Source organism: Taeniopygia guttata, chromosome 1 (assembly GCF_048771995.1).
Source record: "Taeniopygia guttata chromosome 1, bTaeGut7.mat, whole genome shotgun sequence".
Lineage (NCBI taxonomy): Eukaryota > Metazoa > Chordata > Aves > Passeriformes > Estrildidae > Taeniopygia > Taeniopygia guttata.
Genome location: NC_133024.1, coordinates 65,126,426 through 65,143,876, shown reverse-complemented (window position 1 = coordinate 65,143,876; position 17,451 = coordinate 65,126,426). Strand labels below are relative to the sequence as shown.

General features: G+C 39.1%; 1 protein-coding gene across 15 annotated transcripts in view; it reads left to right on the top strand.

The window, feature by feature from the left end:
• The first annotated feature begins 4,394 nt into the window (after window positions 1-4,394).
• NBEA (neurobeachin) overlaps window positions 4,395-17,451 on the top strand; it is a 457,966-nt gene continuing 444,909 nt past the window's right edge. For all 15 annotated transcript variants that reach the window (XM_041719826.2, XM_041719812.2, XM_041719807.2 and 12 more), the window contains exon 1: window positions 4,395-4,983. In XM_041719826.2, the coding sequence (XP_041575760.2) occupies window positions 4,693-4,983 (291 nt within the window). In that variant the 5' untranslated portion in view covers window positions 4,395-4,692. The remainder of the gene's footprint in view (window positions 4,984-17,451) is intronic.

Below are 17,451 nucleotides of genomic sequence, written 5' to 3'. Positions count from 1 at the left end.
ATGAAACATCTCTGAGCTGTGGTGCAATTGACATGCTGGAGGGACGGGAAGCCATCCAGAGGGACCTTGCCAAGCATGACAGGTCAGTCTGTGCCATCCGTGTGAAGTTCAACAAGGCCAAGTGCAATGTCCTGCTTCTGACTCAGGACAATCCCAAGCACAAAAAGGTTCAGCAGAGAATGGATTGAGGACAGCCCTGAGGAGAAAGGCTTGGGGGTGTCAGTGGAGGAGAGGTTGCACATGAGCCAGCAATGTGCACTTGCAGCCCAGAAAGCCAAACATATCCTGGGCTGTGTCCAAAGCAGTGTGGCCAGCAGGTCAAGGGAGAGCGTTCTCCGCCCCCACTTTGCTCGGGTGAGATCACATCTGCAGTACTGCATCCACCTCTGGTGCCCCACACACAAGGACATGGACCTGTTGGAGCAAGACCAGAGGAGGGCCATGATGATGATCAAATGACTGGAGCACCTCTCCTGCAGCAACAGGCTGAAACAGTTGGGGTCATTCAACCTGGACAGCTCCAGGGAGACCATATAGTGCTTTTCAGAACCTTAAGGGGGTCTATAGGAAAGCCAGAGAGGGATAATTCAAGAGGGAATCTAATCACAGAACAAGGGGGGATGGCTTTAACCTGAAAGAGGTTTAAGTTTAGGTTAGATGTTAGGAAGGAAATCCACTGTGAGGCTGGTGAGACACTGAAATGGGTTGCCAAGAGAAATTGTGGATGCCCCATCCCCGGAAATGTTCAAGACCAGGCTGTGAGGGGTACTGGGAAATCTGGTGTAGTGGGTGGTATCCCCTTCCACAGAAGGGCCTTGGAAGTATATGATCTTTAATGTCCCTTCAAACTCAAACCATTCCATGGTCCTATTTGGTGCAACACATATGCATAGCAGGGAAAATTTAGATGCTGTGATGGCCATTCTGTTTACATCTGCCAGGGTTCTTCTTCTTTGGAACTTACAAAAAATCCTGGTTTTCAAGAGAAAGGGGCTAATAGCACTTCCTGATCCTGGCACAGGAACAAATCACATTATCCTTACTCATAAGAATAATCTAATTAAACACAACAGGAGGCCTCATATGGACACAGTAAAGCAAGCATCATTTTGATGCCACACTGGCAGACAAATGAAAATTCTCTTCTTCTTTCAAAGATGGTTCAGTTCTGATCTATATAATTTCATTATTTAAAAAAGCACTTTCTTTCTAAGAGTCAGTGTAAATATATGCCTGTACAGAGCAGCCCCTATTTACTGAAATAGTTCCATGTTTTGTAGCCAAGAGTCTGTCTTCTAAAGCATGTTCTGTCAAGCTTTCACAGTTGAATGATTACATAATCTTTTTACCCAAAAAATGAAGTAGTATTGCTAGAATTTATTTTAGAACTGAAATAAAAATTGAGCTAAAACTTTAAACTTTATTTGTCAGTTTTATTTTCTTCCCCATCTGCTTGTGGCAAATTAGAGCATGGATAAAGGTCTTTTTCTTTGTTTTTTAATATTATATTTGAGACCACCTTCTGGCATTTATGGAGAATGGAGTCTGAGAAAACCTGAGGAATATCACAGAAAAAAAAAATCCTTCCTCTCAACTCTTACAGCTGAGGGAAAGTACACTCTGGAAGCAAAGGGATTGCTTTCTCTCATTTCAGTGGGGAGCAAGTATTGTAAAGGGTACAGAAAGAGAAAGGATCAGATCCTGTCATCATCCTGTTTTTGTGAAGGATGAAGGAATTCATCCTTTTATCCCTGCTACACCTAGCCTAGGCCTGTGTCAATGACTGATCTTGCATGCTGACCTAAAAATGGCTCCAATTATGCAAATTCTATGATTTGCTAATGCAGAATACCTTGCTGGACTGAGATCCAACTAAACATCTCATGAATTAAATTATCACTGAGAAATTCACAGTCTTTGGAATGAAAATGTCAATATCAAGAAGATGAGACAAACAATATTTTTAAAGGAAAGATAGGAATCCTGTTCTATAGCATTTCTTGTGTACGTACTCTTACTTTAATTTTCAGTCTGATGAGGTGCTAGAATGGAAGCAAATGAACACCAGAGCTGCAATTACTAAAGGGCTGAGATTAATGTTTCAAATTTGTTTTTCTTTCAGAATGCCAATGCTACAATAATGTTCACATGAGTTGATGAATGGCTCACCTCAATGAAAGTTTGCTTATCAAAAACAAACACTGTTGATTAGAAACGACAGCTACTTTTAAACAACACTTCAGCTTATAAAAATAAAGAGAACATGAAAAATTGAAAAAATTATTTGTAAAACCAAATATGACTTTAAGAACTAAAGGAAGTCTCTGTTATTAAACATATTGTTGGGAATTAACCTTCTTTTAATGTTTTTTCCCCTTATACTATGTATAGTGTATTACGCGATTTCAGCTGTTCGAACAGGATATTATATAATAAAGGATTTGACTAATTCAACTTTTAAATAAATTCATAATTGCAATTTTATCAGACATTCAGTGTGGAGGAATGCACTGACAGTTGTATACAGAACAGCTGTATTCAGGAGTTACTGGAGCAGTTGGGTACATGGGCAAATGATGGAGTCTTCCATGAAGAGTAGCATGAAGTGTGGAATGGAAAATAAAATTTATCAAACTATATTTTGTCATCCTGATTTTCTTGTGAAAAAAATTTATGGGGTTATGTGCTATTAGTTCACCCATTCCACCACGAAGATGAACAAGTCACTGACAAATTTTAAGTAAATTTAACAATGGGACTCAAAGCTTTGAAGTTATTTTGGGACTTGTGAAAGTCAGTCAATAGAGAGCCAATTTAATATACCTACCAGTAGGAAAGCAATTATAACAGCTTCCTATCCATTTGGCAAGGACATGCAGTAACCATGAGATGAACTTGAACAAGAAAACCAGTCACCCCATCAGCAAACATGAAGTTTCAACCAGCAATACTATTTGTAGCAACATGTCTCACCACATAGATGTTGTAGATGGGATAATAATCGAAAACTGACTGTTGTGGGTTAGCTCCTGAAGATATTAGAATTTTAAGTCACTGTTACAGAGTTCTAGGCTTAGGTTTCAGTTTTGCAAAAGAGGTCATGTATTCCTGAAAGTTGTTTAGTGAGTGTGTATTCAGCTTTGCTAGTTCTGCTGCTGGTGAGAATGGAACCTTTGGCACCTCCATGAATATAAAAAATGAAAGTACACCTTTATTATGAATCATACATGACTGCTTGTGGCTGGTGCAAATTGTAAAGGAATTTCTTCCAATAAAATGTTATGCTTTCTTATCTCTCATTAATGACCTTTTGGGGTGTCTTCCAATCTTTTCTAGCTTTCTGAAATAATGTTGGTTCTGTATTTCATAGCTAACCACTGTTTTAGTCATGTCTATGTACCCAGGCTATACACACTGAAAAGCACCTATGGACTTTGGCAAAAAAGTACATGTATCATATTTTATCTCCATGGACATAGAACAAATGCATCTTAGTACAGAGCTGAGGCATCCTCTTTCTTTTGGTGGAGCTTGCAGCAGCTGCTGTAATCTAGGAGGATGTACTGATCCAGTTCTGCTGATTCATCGTGTTTTTGTAATTTATTACCTAGAGCTGGATATAAGGAGGACCAGCAATCCAGTCAAAACCCCAAGTTTGGAGCTACAGAAGACTCAGGGTGAATGGCATTCTATGACCAGGGGGAAAACTTTGCTGTAAAATCAAACTTTGTGATGAGAGTCACCATGAAGCCAAGAACATCTTTTTTTAACAGGTATGGATTAACTCCAAGACACATAGAGCAAATATATACAACTTTATTCAACACATACAACAACGATTAAAATGAGTATCCTCAAAGCATCGGAGGTACTTCTGTTTCTCTAGTACTGGAGAGACTTGACAAAAATGCTCATTGCAATGAGCATCACTGAAAACAAGGGACTTGGGAAAACTGATGCTGGCTGGACATGATTGTACACAGCAGCACCACCAAGCAAGAGCAGTGCCCGGGGGGCGGCGAGGGGGCGGCTCCTCCCGTCACCTGCAGCCCCGGCGGTGTGGCAGCGCCACCCGCCCCTCCCGCAGGGGGCGCCCTGGGGCGGCGGGGCGCGGCCGGGCGGGCGCAGGGGGGCTCCACCCTGTCCCTTCGGATGGCCTTGCGGAATCCCCCGAGCGGGAGGGCGGCGGCCCGCGGTGCCCGTGGGGAGGCGGCGGCCCCGCGCACCTGCTCACCTGTGCCCGGCCGGCTGGGGGGGCCCGGCCCGGCCACTCCCCCGACGGGCTCGGCGCAGGCGCCCTGGCGGCTACCGCAAGCAGGGGGCGGCAACATGGCGGCGTGAGCGGCGGCGGGTTCGGCTCCACAACAACAGCGGCAGCGGCATCGCTCGCGCCGCCGCACGCCCCGCGCGCCGCTCGCCCCCGCCGGGCCGCACCGCACCGCGCTCGGCGCCGCCCGCGCCCCGGCCCCGCGGCGGGGAGGCGGCCCCGGCCGGGCAGTCCTCAGCTAACGGGGCATCGGCGCCCATAATAATCCCTCATTATAGCGGAGCGGGGGAGCGGCTCCTGGGACGGTGCCGGCGCCTCGGGCCGGCTCCCTGGGGCCCCGCCGGGTGCGACTGCGGTGGATGCGCGGCTCGGCTCGGCCGGGCGGGGAGGCGGCGGCGGCAGGTGCCGGTAACGGCGGGGGGTAAATGGCGAGCGAGAAGCCGGTGTCGGGGCCGGACCCGCAGCCCGCGGGACTTATCTCCGTCGGGACCGGCGGTGGAGGCGGCGGCGGAGGCGGCGGCAGCAGCAGCAGCAGCAGCGTCGCGGTGATGGGGGAGCTGAGGGCGTCGGGCTCCGGGTCCGTGGTGCTCCCCGCGGGGATGATTAACCCGTCGGTGCCGATCCGCAATATCCGGATGAAATTCGCCGTCCTCATCGGACTCATCCAGGTTGGGGAGGTCAGCAACCGGGACATCGTGGAGACGGTGCTGAACCTGGTAAGCGGCCGGGCACCCCGCCCCGGTGACGCCCCGGGCCCGCGCAGCCCACCTCCTCCCGGGCTGCCCCTGCGCCCCTCCGCCCCTGTGCCACCCGACAGGGACCTGCATCCTCCCAGCCCCCTGTCTCTCCTACACGTACGGCCCTTCTCCGGCCATCCTTTCTTCCCAAACTCCTCGTTAATCCCGCGACCTGCTCATCTCCTCGTCCGTCGCGCGTGTGACAGAAGCCCCTTCAGCGCTCCCTAAACTCCAGGCAGGACCCTACCTAGAACAGGCAGGCCACGCTTCCCCTTCCCAGTGCCTCGTCCCGGCCGCCTCCTGCAGAAGTGTAGTGTGTGCAATTTGCAGTGAGAAAAATAAGGAGATTAAATAATTTGCAATTTCGTGTTATGGACGCTGCCCTTTAACCTAGTAGCTTCCTCTTGAGAAGAGTGGCATGAATGTAGTATCTTTGTTTAATTGAAAAGCATTAAAAAAGCCCAGCCTGAGCTGGTATCTTTTTTTGGTGGCTGAAACATGTGAAGGGTTTAACCCTGTTAGATCAGAGCTAGTTGAGCGTTTTATGTGGAGGAAGGGGGAGAAGGGAGATTTTTGCAAGGATTTAATACCCTTTAATATCTGTAATAAAGAGTTAGTTGTATTGCAGTATTGTATTGGGTTGCACAAGTCTTAATAACCTACCCTGCTTTCCAAGACACATTCTTGTCTGCAAAAGTAAGTGTTGTTGCTACTTTGGTCCAAGGTCTGTGCATTGCAAAATACTATTGTACAGAGGTAAATAGCTGAAACAAGGAGAAAATGCTAAAATGTAGCTCCTTAGTCAGCTGCTCACTTCATGGAGTGAAAGAGTTACTGCAGGACTGTATGACTTAATGTTTTTGCGCTACCTACACCAAAGCCTGAGGAACCTACAGAAGCCAAGCGAGTGCATCTAAAAATGAATCACTTTCAATTATGTGCAATTTGGTGCTGTTCCTGAATGCAAGATTTGCTGCAGCAAAGCCTTTGAAGCAGTTCAGTCAATGAAATACCATCAAATTTTGCACATAAAATAGGACAGAAACATGACTACTCAAAACTGAATGATAATTAATTGAAACTGCCTTTGTTTCAAATGAGTTTGATACTTCTAATCTCCAACCATTTTATACAAAGTCATGTAAAGAATATATTTTGCTTCAAACACTTTAAAAAAGGTGTATTCTTCTGTCTGACAGTTATTTGCATTTGACCTAGCACAGACTGAATGGAAAAGCTGCAGCATGCAGGGAAGGACGTAATTTGGTCAGATCATTTTAATATTTATGGCATAGCTGAACACACAGGGTTAAAACTGATAGTTTTGTGAATATGTCAAAACAGTAATCTGGTATATTTCCCATTCTTCTCTACAAGCTGTTTGACAGCTTGAGATGTGACTTGTAAATTTTATTTTTGTTCTTTATATGTATGGTGCAAGTATGGTACAAGTCATCACAACTTCATTGGTTTATTACCCATTTATTTAAATGTAGCACTCAAAATAAGTTAACGACATGCAGTTATTTTATTAACTGGCTCTGTATAGATCATGACAGATACAATGATGTTTAATCCTTTCCTAGTTTTCTTTCTTCTTTCATTCTTACTGATATTTAAGCTCATTTTAATTCTGGCTGTTAGTGCACCAGCAAGTGGATTAACATTGCCTCATCTTTGATGGAGAGGTTAAGAGTATGTTTTGGTATCTATGTGGAGGACATCCATTGCTTGCATATAAGATAGACCTACTAATCAGTTCCTGTTGCTGAAAACAATGTTTATATTTTGAAATAAACACAAGAGTGTTTAACAGTTTTCTCAGCACTGGGAGATGTATATGAATGTGAAACTGCTTGTGAGTCTGCTGCAGCAGCATTGCATCCTGGATCAGTCATTACTTAACAGATGGACTCTAATATACAACAGTCAGTATTCCCAGAGAAAGGCTGTATTGTGTCTGTAATTTTTTTCTTCTCAGGGCAGTAAATGTTTTAAAATTAGGTTTTTATATTTTAAACTTAATTTACTCACATGTGAAACAAGCAGTGAATATGGCAGATATAAAGTAAGGCTGATGGCATATGCCTAAACTACTAAATATTGTTTCATTGTGTATTAAGGATTTTAGTAGCAACTTGAAATAAAGTTAATTTTTCTGTTTTACAAACATTCTTCAGTGGGTAGCTGAGGGTAGAGATAACTATTTGGTTTGGTAATTTTGTTGTTTTGTTTTTCTTCAGGCTTTACCTGTACTACTCCTGCATGACTTTTGATGCAGGTGTGATAATGAGTGAACAGTGATCTTGTATTGATATATCAGTTGATATGTTAAGTCTCTGAGAGAAATGTAACTTATACTATGCCCTATTTGGTTGTTATAAGCCATTTGGTAATAGCTTTTTAATATAAGAATTGTACATAGTTGAGATGTTTTATTATCAGAGAGAATCAGAAGTTAAAGATGGAGATGCTTTTTAAATTTTCTTATCAGAGATTATTGCTGTCTTTTGTATAAAGCTCAAATAAATCTATTTACACTTACTGCATCTGCATGGAAGCAGCAGTAAATGTCCGAGACAGAACTTTATTCTGGTGTGCCCTTGTCATGGAGGTCGTCACTGTTATTTCTTGTGAAGTTGGGCTTTTAGGGTTTCTCTTGAAGAGTTTTTACCTTTACATGTTTGCTTTAGTGGCCAGACACTGTGATCTCTAGTGCTGCATTTTGGACTTAAGTCATGTAGTACTTTCTGATACTGATGGACATAGTGATTTATTTTATCTATGAGGTGAGGAAGTGTATTTTTTGCAGTGTTGAAAATCTTTCTGGTCCAATATAATGTTGAATTTTAAGCTCTGCCAAATTTTAATAGTGGACTGTCTGCTCAGACAGTATTTTGTTCTTGGGCATTCCTCCATTGTTTATGAGATTAGTTGTTTCTCTTGATGCTTTTCTTAGTATTTCCTCAGAACCTGCTGTGTTCAAAGTTCTGTTAAACTGGTCGACTTATTTAGTGGCGTATCACTTTGTACAATATCTAGTATTGCTTGTGTTATTTTTATTATTATTTTGAACAACATTATTTTTATTATTATTATTATTATTGTGAGCAGCATAATGGAGAGAGGATTCAGCCTTTTATATGCCAATGCTTATAAAGGACTCAGTTATCCTTAGAAAGTACTGTGAAGGTCAGAAGATCTTAAGAATATATGAGCTTAAAGCTTTTTAGAATGATTTTATAGAATATTGTGTTATTTTTACATTTCTGGAAGTAGGAGAGAATGCCTCATTGTATCACATGCATTCTTCTGTGATGGTTTTGGTCCATGGGTTTAATATGAATTCTCAGGCTCAGCATGCTCTGACCCTTGTGTACTGCACATGAACCCTCATGTTCATTGACCCTTGTGTACTGCAAAGCACCAAACTAGAAAGGGTTTTCCTTAAAAAAAGTGTAATACTCTAATTGCTCTAAGGGATTTCTCTTTGGGGATATTTTGACACCAGTTCTGTGCTTCTGTTGTTGAGGTGGCCCCTTTGAACAGCTCTATTAGTTTTCTTAGGGTGCTGTCAAGGATGTTGTTATTGCATGGTAGATGTGCTTGTTGCTGTTAGACTGATGTTTAAAATAAAATTCTATACCATATGCTCCAGAAAATGTGGTATTAAAGTGGAAGTGGATCAGTCTGTCTACCAGCATTCTTCTACTTTGTCTACTTTTGTTTTTCTTATTTCCTGGTACAAAGTTTCCACATACGCCTTTAATTAGTTTTCTTTAATATACCTTGACTAATCTTCCATTATTTTACTGACTTGCTTTCTCAATTCTCTGTTTTTCTGGTATTTTAGTAGTCTTGGGAATTTTTTCTTCAGTGTATATTTTGAACTGACTCTTGTTTGGCCATCTTTGATCAAACACTACTATGTGAGTTGCATTGTTTCATAGGTTTTAGGAACCTTTCTCTGTTTCAGTTTGAATTTCCTAGCATTTGTGATTTTGGGTTTTGTAGTGCTGATTATATGGCAGTGTGCAATAAGCAAGGTGAACAGGAAGTTGCATGATACTAAAAAGTTGTGACTGGTGCTGACACATGCTGCTCATTTTTCCTGTGCATCTTGAACAGATGATGTGATGCAGATGTGAACAGATTTCAGTCTGATACAGGGGTAGCTGACCAGGGTTCTCCTTGTGCAGTCTGGAAAGCTTTTATATAGGTTTTGTCAGGCTAGAGAGTGCTTGTAAGAAGTAGGTCAAACACCAGGCTTAGTTCAAAAAGTCTTTTTCTGTTCTTGTTGACTGCATCCCACACTTCTGCCTAGCTCTTCTCGTTTTCTTGGCTGTTCCATCCTACTTCAGTGTTAGTCACCCATCACAAGAGGTAAACCATTTTTTAGTGCTCTGTCACATTGTGTACTCGTAGGAGTGGCATTTGCAGTTTCAGAGCAAATGGGTTGAATTATGTGAGAGATCCTTCTCTCCCTGCAGGCTTTCTGTAGTAGTGGTCATAAGGAAAAATGTAAAGGGAAGCCTGTGTAGAAAGAGGTTTGTTGGGTTTTTTTTGGTTTTTTTTTTTTTCCTTTGGTACTTCTTCAGAGGTTGGTTGAGGATTTTCTTAAGCTATAGTTGGCTTTGGTATCTGAGTTCTTTGAATCTATTTACAGTTTTGGTTGCTGCACTGTCCCATGGCACAGTTCTCCTTTCATGTGGGGAGGAAGAAACAATTTTGTTCATTGGACACTGTTGTAGTCTGAGAAAGTGTGGGCCTTCTGAGCTGTAGCTTCTCATATGACTTTTGTTTTTCTTGTGGAACTAGCTTTGAAGGCTTGAGAATCATACTCCATTTTCTTCATGTAATTTTGAGGGTCATTCTCTGCTGATAGATGGTGCTAATCAAAAAAGTGAAGTATGGGGAAGTTTTGAAGTTGGAAATTTTTGGGGGGTTTTGTTTGTTTGCTTTTTGTGTGATTTTTGGTTTATGTGATGCCTAACTGAAGGTGGCAGTCCTTGTCCAAGTTACTGTCTGTCCCCCTGGCCTCTTGGTATCCTGCTGTCTATCCAGCTAATCTCTGTTTGCACGTTGCTGTATAAGCTACCAGAGCTGTATGAAAAGGGAGTATCTATTGTGAGAGTTTGTCATAACATTCCATGGGCAGCTACTTTAGAGTACTGTAGCTCTTGTCATTATTTAATGATTCTGTGGAAAACTTAGTTTTGATTACAGAAAATCTTTGAATGACTGAATGTTCATTTAATTATTTTATTATAACTGATTTTTGTTTGTTTGTTTTTTTAATCTAATATTTGACAGGAGATGTTTATGGCTGAAAAGCTTTTTCAACCCTTGTATCAGTCATAAAGCACTAATGGTATCTCAGCAGGTGACTTGGAATATGCTGTGGTTTTGTATGATGGGTTGATATATTTCTATAGGTGATAACTTCTAAGAATCTGTCATATTGGCATGAAACTGAATGTTCCTTAATGCTTAACTATGACTAGCTATTTTCTTCTTAGCTTTACCTCTTAATTGTACTTCTCACTTGTCTTTACAGGATTCAATTCATGGATTATAAGGGAGGTGAATAACTAGAGGTTTTTTTATTTTTATCATACTGAAATAATAAAGTTGTGAGACTTGTATTGAAAAAACACCTGCAATCCTTGGCCTTTCCCCCTTCTCCCTCCTGAGACCTACCTGTATTTTATCCCTTTGCACCAAGCAAAGGATTAGCACCTCTCTCTATCAAAATGCTATTTTTATGAAATTGTGACCTGATTCCCCATTTAAGCCATGTGTTTTACAAGACTAAGCATTTAGCTGTGTTCATTCTCTCTGCTCTCCATATTTTCACCTGTCCCTGCTTTCAGATGAGTACTCAAAGGGGTAGAAGCTGGGGCCGTGGGGAGGCTGAGGTCTCAGAGGCTGTGGTGCAGTTTTTTCTTTCATGTTAATGCTTTTCAGTGTGTTCACTCATACATCTCAAATATATGGAACACTTTCTATATTGCATCTTAAAAAAAAAAAAAAAAAACACCAACAAAAAACTAACACCCAAAACCTGCATAATCATCTCTGAATTCCTTCCAAAATGTTTGTTCCCCTTCTGCACTGTATTGAACTTAGTCAAAGTGGAATGAAATCTATGATTGGGTTAGTAGCAAAGCAGAATCTTTGCTGATAAATGCTGTGTACAGTATTAACAGAATGTTAACTTAATAAGCTATCTAAGCTATTTTAAATCAGCCTCTTAGTCTTACCTGTTCGTTATTTGGTTCTGCACTTTTTCCATTTTGTATTTTGGCCTGTCTCAGTAAATCTATTTCAGATTAATTTTTGTTGCTCTTCCATTAGTGTGCAGTGTTTTATTGTATTTTACACAGAACAGAATCAGCTACCTCATTATATATTCAATGTGCCTAGTGGTCAGAGGGTCACTGTAGTAGTGTGTGTTTACGCTGATGAAGTGCCATTTATTTTTTAGTGAAATTTGATCATTCATTACTATTTGTTTTTATAGAAACACTCCATTTTGAAGCTTTACTAATTCTTGCACAAACAGAACCTTTAAGCTTTCTTTAAGTCTGAATCAAATTTAGAACTTGCTTTTATAATCAGAGGCAGCAGATCTCTTGAAACATCAGTTTTGAATTCAATGACCTACTTCCCACCTCTGTCTTGCAAGAGTTTGGCGCAGATGTACTACAATGATATAGTATCTGATACATGATCATAAGCATAAAGATAATGAAAAATGTAAAAAAATATTTTATTTGCAGAGAGTCACATATTTCTTCCGTAATGATAGAAATATCCAATTCAACTATAGGATTAATAAGGATTTCAGCTATTTGAATTATAATTTCATAACTTCAGTTGAAGAAGATTGTTAATGACATTAATATCTAAGAGGAAGATTATTTATTATTTACAGTGGAGAAACACCTTGACTTCTGTAACCTACTGATTGCTAAAATTGCATTCCTGTAATTTTTATAGTTTAGCATTTTTTTGTACTTTTGACATAGTGGAAAATAATAACCTTTGGTAAATAAGTAAGTCTAAGTAGTTTTGGTATTGCTGAGGTTTACACCAGCAATGTCAATTCATTTATTTTAATGCAACCCTATAATATGACTACCCTGCTTTGCTTTGAAATTGGGTTGTATCACTGAAATTGTTCAACGTGACAATTCACTGAAAGCTTGTATAAATGCGAGTGTTACTAATGCTGTTCAACAGCTTACAAATGCTTGGCATCTGTCTTTGCAAAATGATGTTTCTTTCACTGCCCTTTTGTTTAACAGTTGAAAGCCTTCCTTAACTATGCAGAATAAGTATTAAGTTTTTGAATTAGCTGGAAGGGAGATATGGCAAAATATTCAGTTGCAAGTGAAGTTGTTATTCATATCATGCTTTTTGTTACCTCATGGCTTTTGTAGTACTGGGACAGTGTAGACAGAAGGATGGAAATAATCATTGTTTGAGAAGATTCTTCTAAACCAATGAAGCATTGTAATCAGTTTTATGTGATCTCACTTCTTTTTTTGCTTTATAAGTCTTCATATTCTGTGAAAAGTATTAAATTACACAAAGTTTCCCAACTTTTATTGAATTTTGATTGCCTGATTTAAGAGCCACTATAGCATGTTTGTCTTTTAAAAAATTTTATTTCATAAAAAATAGTTTGAATATAAGCACAAATATGAATTTGAAAGCCTGTCTTTTGATTGAGAAAGGATCTCATACAAACCTGTTGCAACAGACTTTGACTAAAAACTTACAGAAAACAATAAAATGTGCTTTCATTAAATATAGAATAGTAGCCATGAAATACATGTTCAACTAGTAATGAACCATCTGAAGCCAAGCTGTTTGGTATTGCTCATGCCTGACCAGTCAGTTTACCCTTAATCTTAAACAATATGTAATGTGGCTCACTGTATGAAAAAAAAAAAATCTTGATTTAATTTGGAGCAAAACCACTCCCTATTTGACTGTTAAGGTTAAAAACCATTAATTAAAAAAAAAAAAAAAAAGAACAAAGATTAGTTTGAAATCAGGGGTGCGTTCCTGCTTAAAGTCAAATGTATGTTTTTTTATAGCTGGAAGAACAGGAAAATTGTCTGCCCCTTCCAGTAGGACAAAACACATTGGAATGGAGCTATTGAGCTATGTCAGCTCTAGTTGCATAGCATATTCATAATGGGTGCAAACATGTTTAATTGCAGGAATTGGAATGTTGAGAGGACTGGTAAAGAGAAGAAAAGAAAGTCTTAAAAGAGAAGAAAGCCGAATGTATATGGAAAAAAATCAGCTTCATCCCTTTTCAAGTCATAATTTTTATGTCAATAATGAAACTTAATGGGAAGCCTCTGAAAGGTGCATTTTTGGCTATGTTAAGTTATGGAATAAGGAAGAGGGTAAAGAACCTTACTAAGTGTTGCGTTACACTTTCAAGGCTGGTGGCTTTTGCCGATTTCTTGTGAGTTTGAGAGCTCCAATAAAAGCTCAGCACTCCCTCTTTTCCTACTGTTGTTCCAGTGAAATAAATTACCTGTTTTTGTAAATGGCAAGGTGTATGCAGTATTTATGAGTCATATCTGTGAATGATGGCTTCTTGGCTGTTAATATTCATCTCCTGAATAGCTGAAACTGATGGAAGTGTTGGTGTAAGGTTGCATTGGATTGAGTACGGTGCTCCAAGCAATATGCTTAGGATATGGGAGCTGTTTCATTCTTAAGTTTCCCCTCAAGAGACTTGTGGAGCCCTTGCCCCATATTTTAGTTTCTGGGGTTCTGAAAATCTTCTTTGCTGCTGTTTCTGTGTCTTCAGCAATGGCATACATATCTTCAAAGAACCCGCAAAAGTCCATCTTTCGGGGGTTTTTTTGTTTTGAAAGTGATTTGAAAGACTTTCTTATCCACTCTGTTTCTCATGGACACATTGCAGTCTCCATTGTATCTTTTGATTCCTTAGAGAGCACTTTGTGAATGCAGAAATAGACTTACAAGAAGACCTTGTTAGTGTTGAGTCTACTGTCCAAGGGTGAAGTGAATTGAGTCCATCTGGAAAGAAACTGTATCATGGTATCCTGAGCTCATACCACTGAGAAGGGTCTGGCTCCCTTGTGTCTACTCCCACCCTATCCTCTGGTAGAAATACACATGTATAAGATCTCTTCAAACCTTTTCTTTTTAGGACTAAATAATCCCAGCTCTCTTCAGCCTTTGTTTGTGTGTCAAATGTTCCAATCCCTTAATCATTCACACATTTAAATCTTTATTCTCCTTGTGCAGATAAGAAAAAATGGGAGGTGGAGTCTGGGAAGCCTTTTAATTATAGCAATCCTCTTCCTCATCTCACAGTATGAGCTGGCATATCTACCACAGATAATCCAGTGTAGCAGTGCTTAACTCAGCAAAGGAAAATTTGCACCACGTGCAGCCAAGAAAGAAAACAGATCTTGGTGAGCCACAGCAGTGAGCATTTGCTTTTCATCCGTTGTGCCTGCTTGCTAATAGATAGTCTTGGATGAAACACAAACCCAAGTCTGTCTGTTTGTTCTGCAAATCAAAGTTATGGTTGTATGTAAGCTTATTTCTTGGATTTCGGAAATATAAAATGTAGGTACATTTAATATTTTGCAGAGAAAGTACAAAGTTAATGGCATAATACCTAGTTAATGAAACTTTGTGGCTCTTTACGTATACTATAAATACTACCTTATTCAACAAATTATCATGAAATGAAATTAAACTAGAACTGTCAGTGTAGTTTTCAAAGCAATAGATGCTTCATGTTAGAAGGAAAATTAAAAAAACAAAATTCAGTATAGAGCCAAGACTGTTGAAATTCTGTGTTGGGTTTGTCAAAAAGAATAGATTCATAACTTTATACATAGTCTGAGATTTATATATTAAATATTCAGTAGCACTTCATGTGCTTATAACTGTATGCAACTTAGAAACGGTAATATATGAACCAAAGATGATTGTGTAACAAAATTTTTATAGTTCATGTTTCATGAACAGAAAAGCATTTATTCAAAGTAACTTATAATGTGCAGTAATAAACATATTGTAACTAGAACAATGTGTAGGCTTAGTCACTGAGAGGTAGTCAGTCTTTCATAGTTGATACAGTACAGTATTTGACATTTTAAACATAGTGCTCACTGAATAGGAGCTGATGCAGTCCTTAAAATGGATCAGTGAAGTTGATAATTGCAGGTATTTTCTAAAACCCAGAAACAGGTTATTCCCAGTAATGATTTCATCACCCCTTATACTAATAATAAGGGTTTTTTATACTTCAAGGCCAAGTTGGATGGGGCTTTGAGCAACCAGGTCTACGGGACGATGTCCCTGCCCATGGTAGGGGGATTGGATTTAGGTGATCTTTGAGGTCTCTTCAAACCCAAACTGTTCTGTGGTTCTGTGATGAGTCTGTAACAAGGAAAGATGAACTATAGTAAAATAGGTTTTGTTTGTTTGCATTTTTTTCATTAATAAAATGTGATTAAATTATATGTAAGACTAAATTTGGATCTACTTAGTTGCATGTCCTGTCTCAGTTAAAACAGTAGTTTTCAAGTCTGTAATCTGTTTTATCACTTGAAGTTGTAGTTTAAACTTTTCCTTTTTCAGAAACCTAACAGCTCAAATTAATGCAAATACATTTATAATATATTAAGAGCCTTTAGTGTACCTAAGCACAATCAAGTAGGATAAGAAAAGGGGGAAAGCAGGAGTTTCAGCTGAGTGAGGCTGATTACTTTTAGGCTGTTGAAGCGGATATTTTCCTAACTGAGTCTTAAAAAAAAATAAAGTACCAGAAATGTATCAAATTTATCCAAATTGTTAGTTGTTTAGGTGAAGTTTGGCTATTGAGAAATGGTACTGTTAAAAGGAAGCTTTACATTAAAAAATAAAAACCTAACATCATGATGGGAAAATCCTGAGTACAACAGGTTATCTTTCAGTGTCCGTCCGCCTGGATTTACAGAGACCTTGAAATGACTTGTTACATTATGTTTTATTAATTTTTGAGGTGTCTGAGGGAATTATCACCATCTGTTAATACCAGAGTCTAAGCCAGCATGTGGGTTTCAAAGTGCTTTGTGTTGAAATTTTTCAGAAATCTTTCTCTTAAAATTAAATGCAGTTAAGAGGTTTCAGAGTGTAAATAGAGAATACCTTTTGTAGCCCAGATTTAAGCTCTTGGATCATTTGTCACAGCTTTGGTTTGGTCCTAGCCTGTCCTCTGAAGTTAAGATGGTTGCAAGTACTTGTAATGGACTTTTCCTCATGCAGGATTTAGGACATAACTGTCTTTTAAACTTGCTTTAAGTTAGTAGAGCTCTGTTTTAGCCAGAAGTTACTTCACTCTGAAAAGAAAGCAGCACATATATTGTATTTTATTCTGGCTGAGATCAATCCTAAATGCATCTTGTACCAGAAATCTGGTATTATCCAAAAGTGCAGAAGAAACAGTAAAAGTTTTGAAATGTCATTGCAATCTAAATAATTTCTGGAGGTCAGAGGAATCTTGGGAACACCTTGTTTAAAATATTACTTCAAAATTTCTCTCTCATATGCTCCGTGTGGAGTTATAGTAGATTTTAGGCCTTCCTTGGTAAGAAGATGATAAAACAGCCTGAAGACTTTTGCGGATGAGCATTGGGTTGTTTTTTCTTAAGCAGTACATCTGAAATGACCATGTATGTTTGTTGCATTAATTTTTGAAAAATCACAGGTTTAAAAATTCTCTTATATATGCATTCTGTAGAGCATGAATGGTTGAGGGGACCACATACTTCATACTACAAGCAAGACACGGCACAGCTGCAGCTGACAGTACAACCAACATGAATTTTGATTTAAAATTCCTTCAAGAAATGCTGACGATTGCCTAGGAGATAGGGAGATTTGTGGTCTAAAAGAAATCCTAACTTAAGAAAGACTCTTTTGCATTTCTATTTATTTAGAAAATGGAAATCAAACTAAATAGTCTATACTTAGTATAGTAAAATGAGATCTTTAAAACACTATAATGAAAGGCTACTTGAGCATTATTAAAAATTAATACAGACAAGAGAGTTATTGAGAAAAGTGGCATTTAGCAGTAATTGTTAATACATTTTGGTACTGCTATGTGGTAGGTAGCTTCCAGCTTCATAGTTTGTGTTCTGTTTCCCTTGTAATATTTTTCATTATTTTTCAGTTGTCTTTTACTTCTCATATATTTTTAAGTTAAGAATAACCACTCTAGGTCAATAGGTTTGTACTGTGACTGAAAACAAAGACTTGCCCCAATCTTTTATTGTATAAGCATCAAAACAAGCTGTAGAAGAAAAACACTTTAAGTAATAAAACTGATCTTGGGGGAGTAGAATGTAATATAAAAAACTGTATTATGATGCTTCATGAGGATAATGTCTG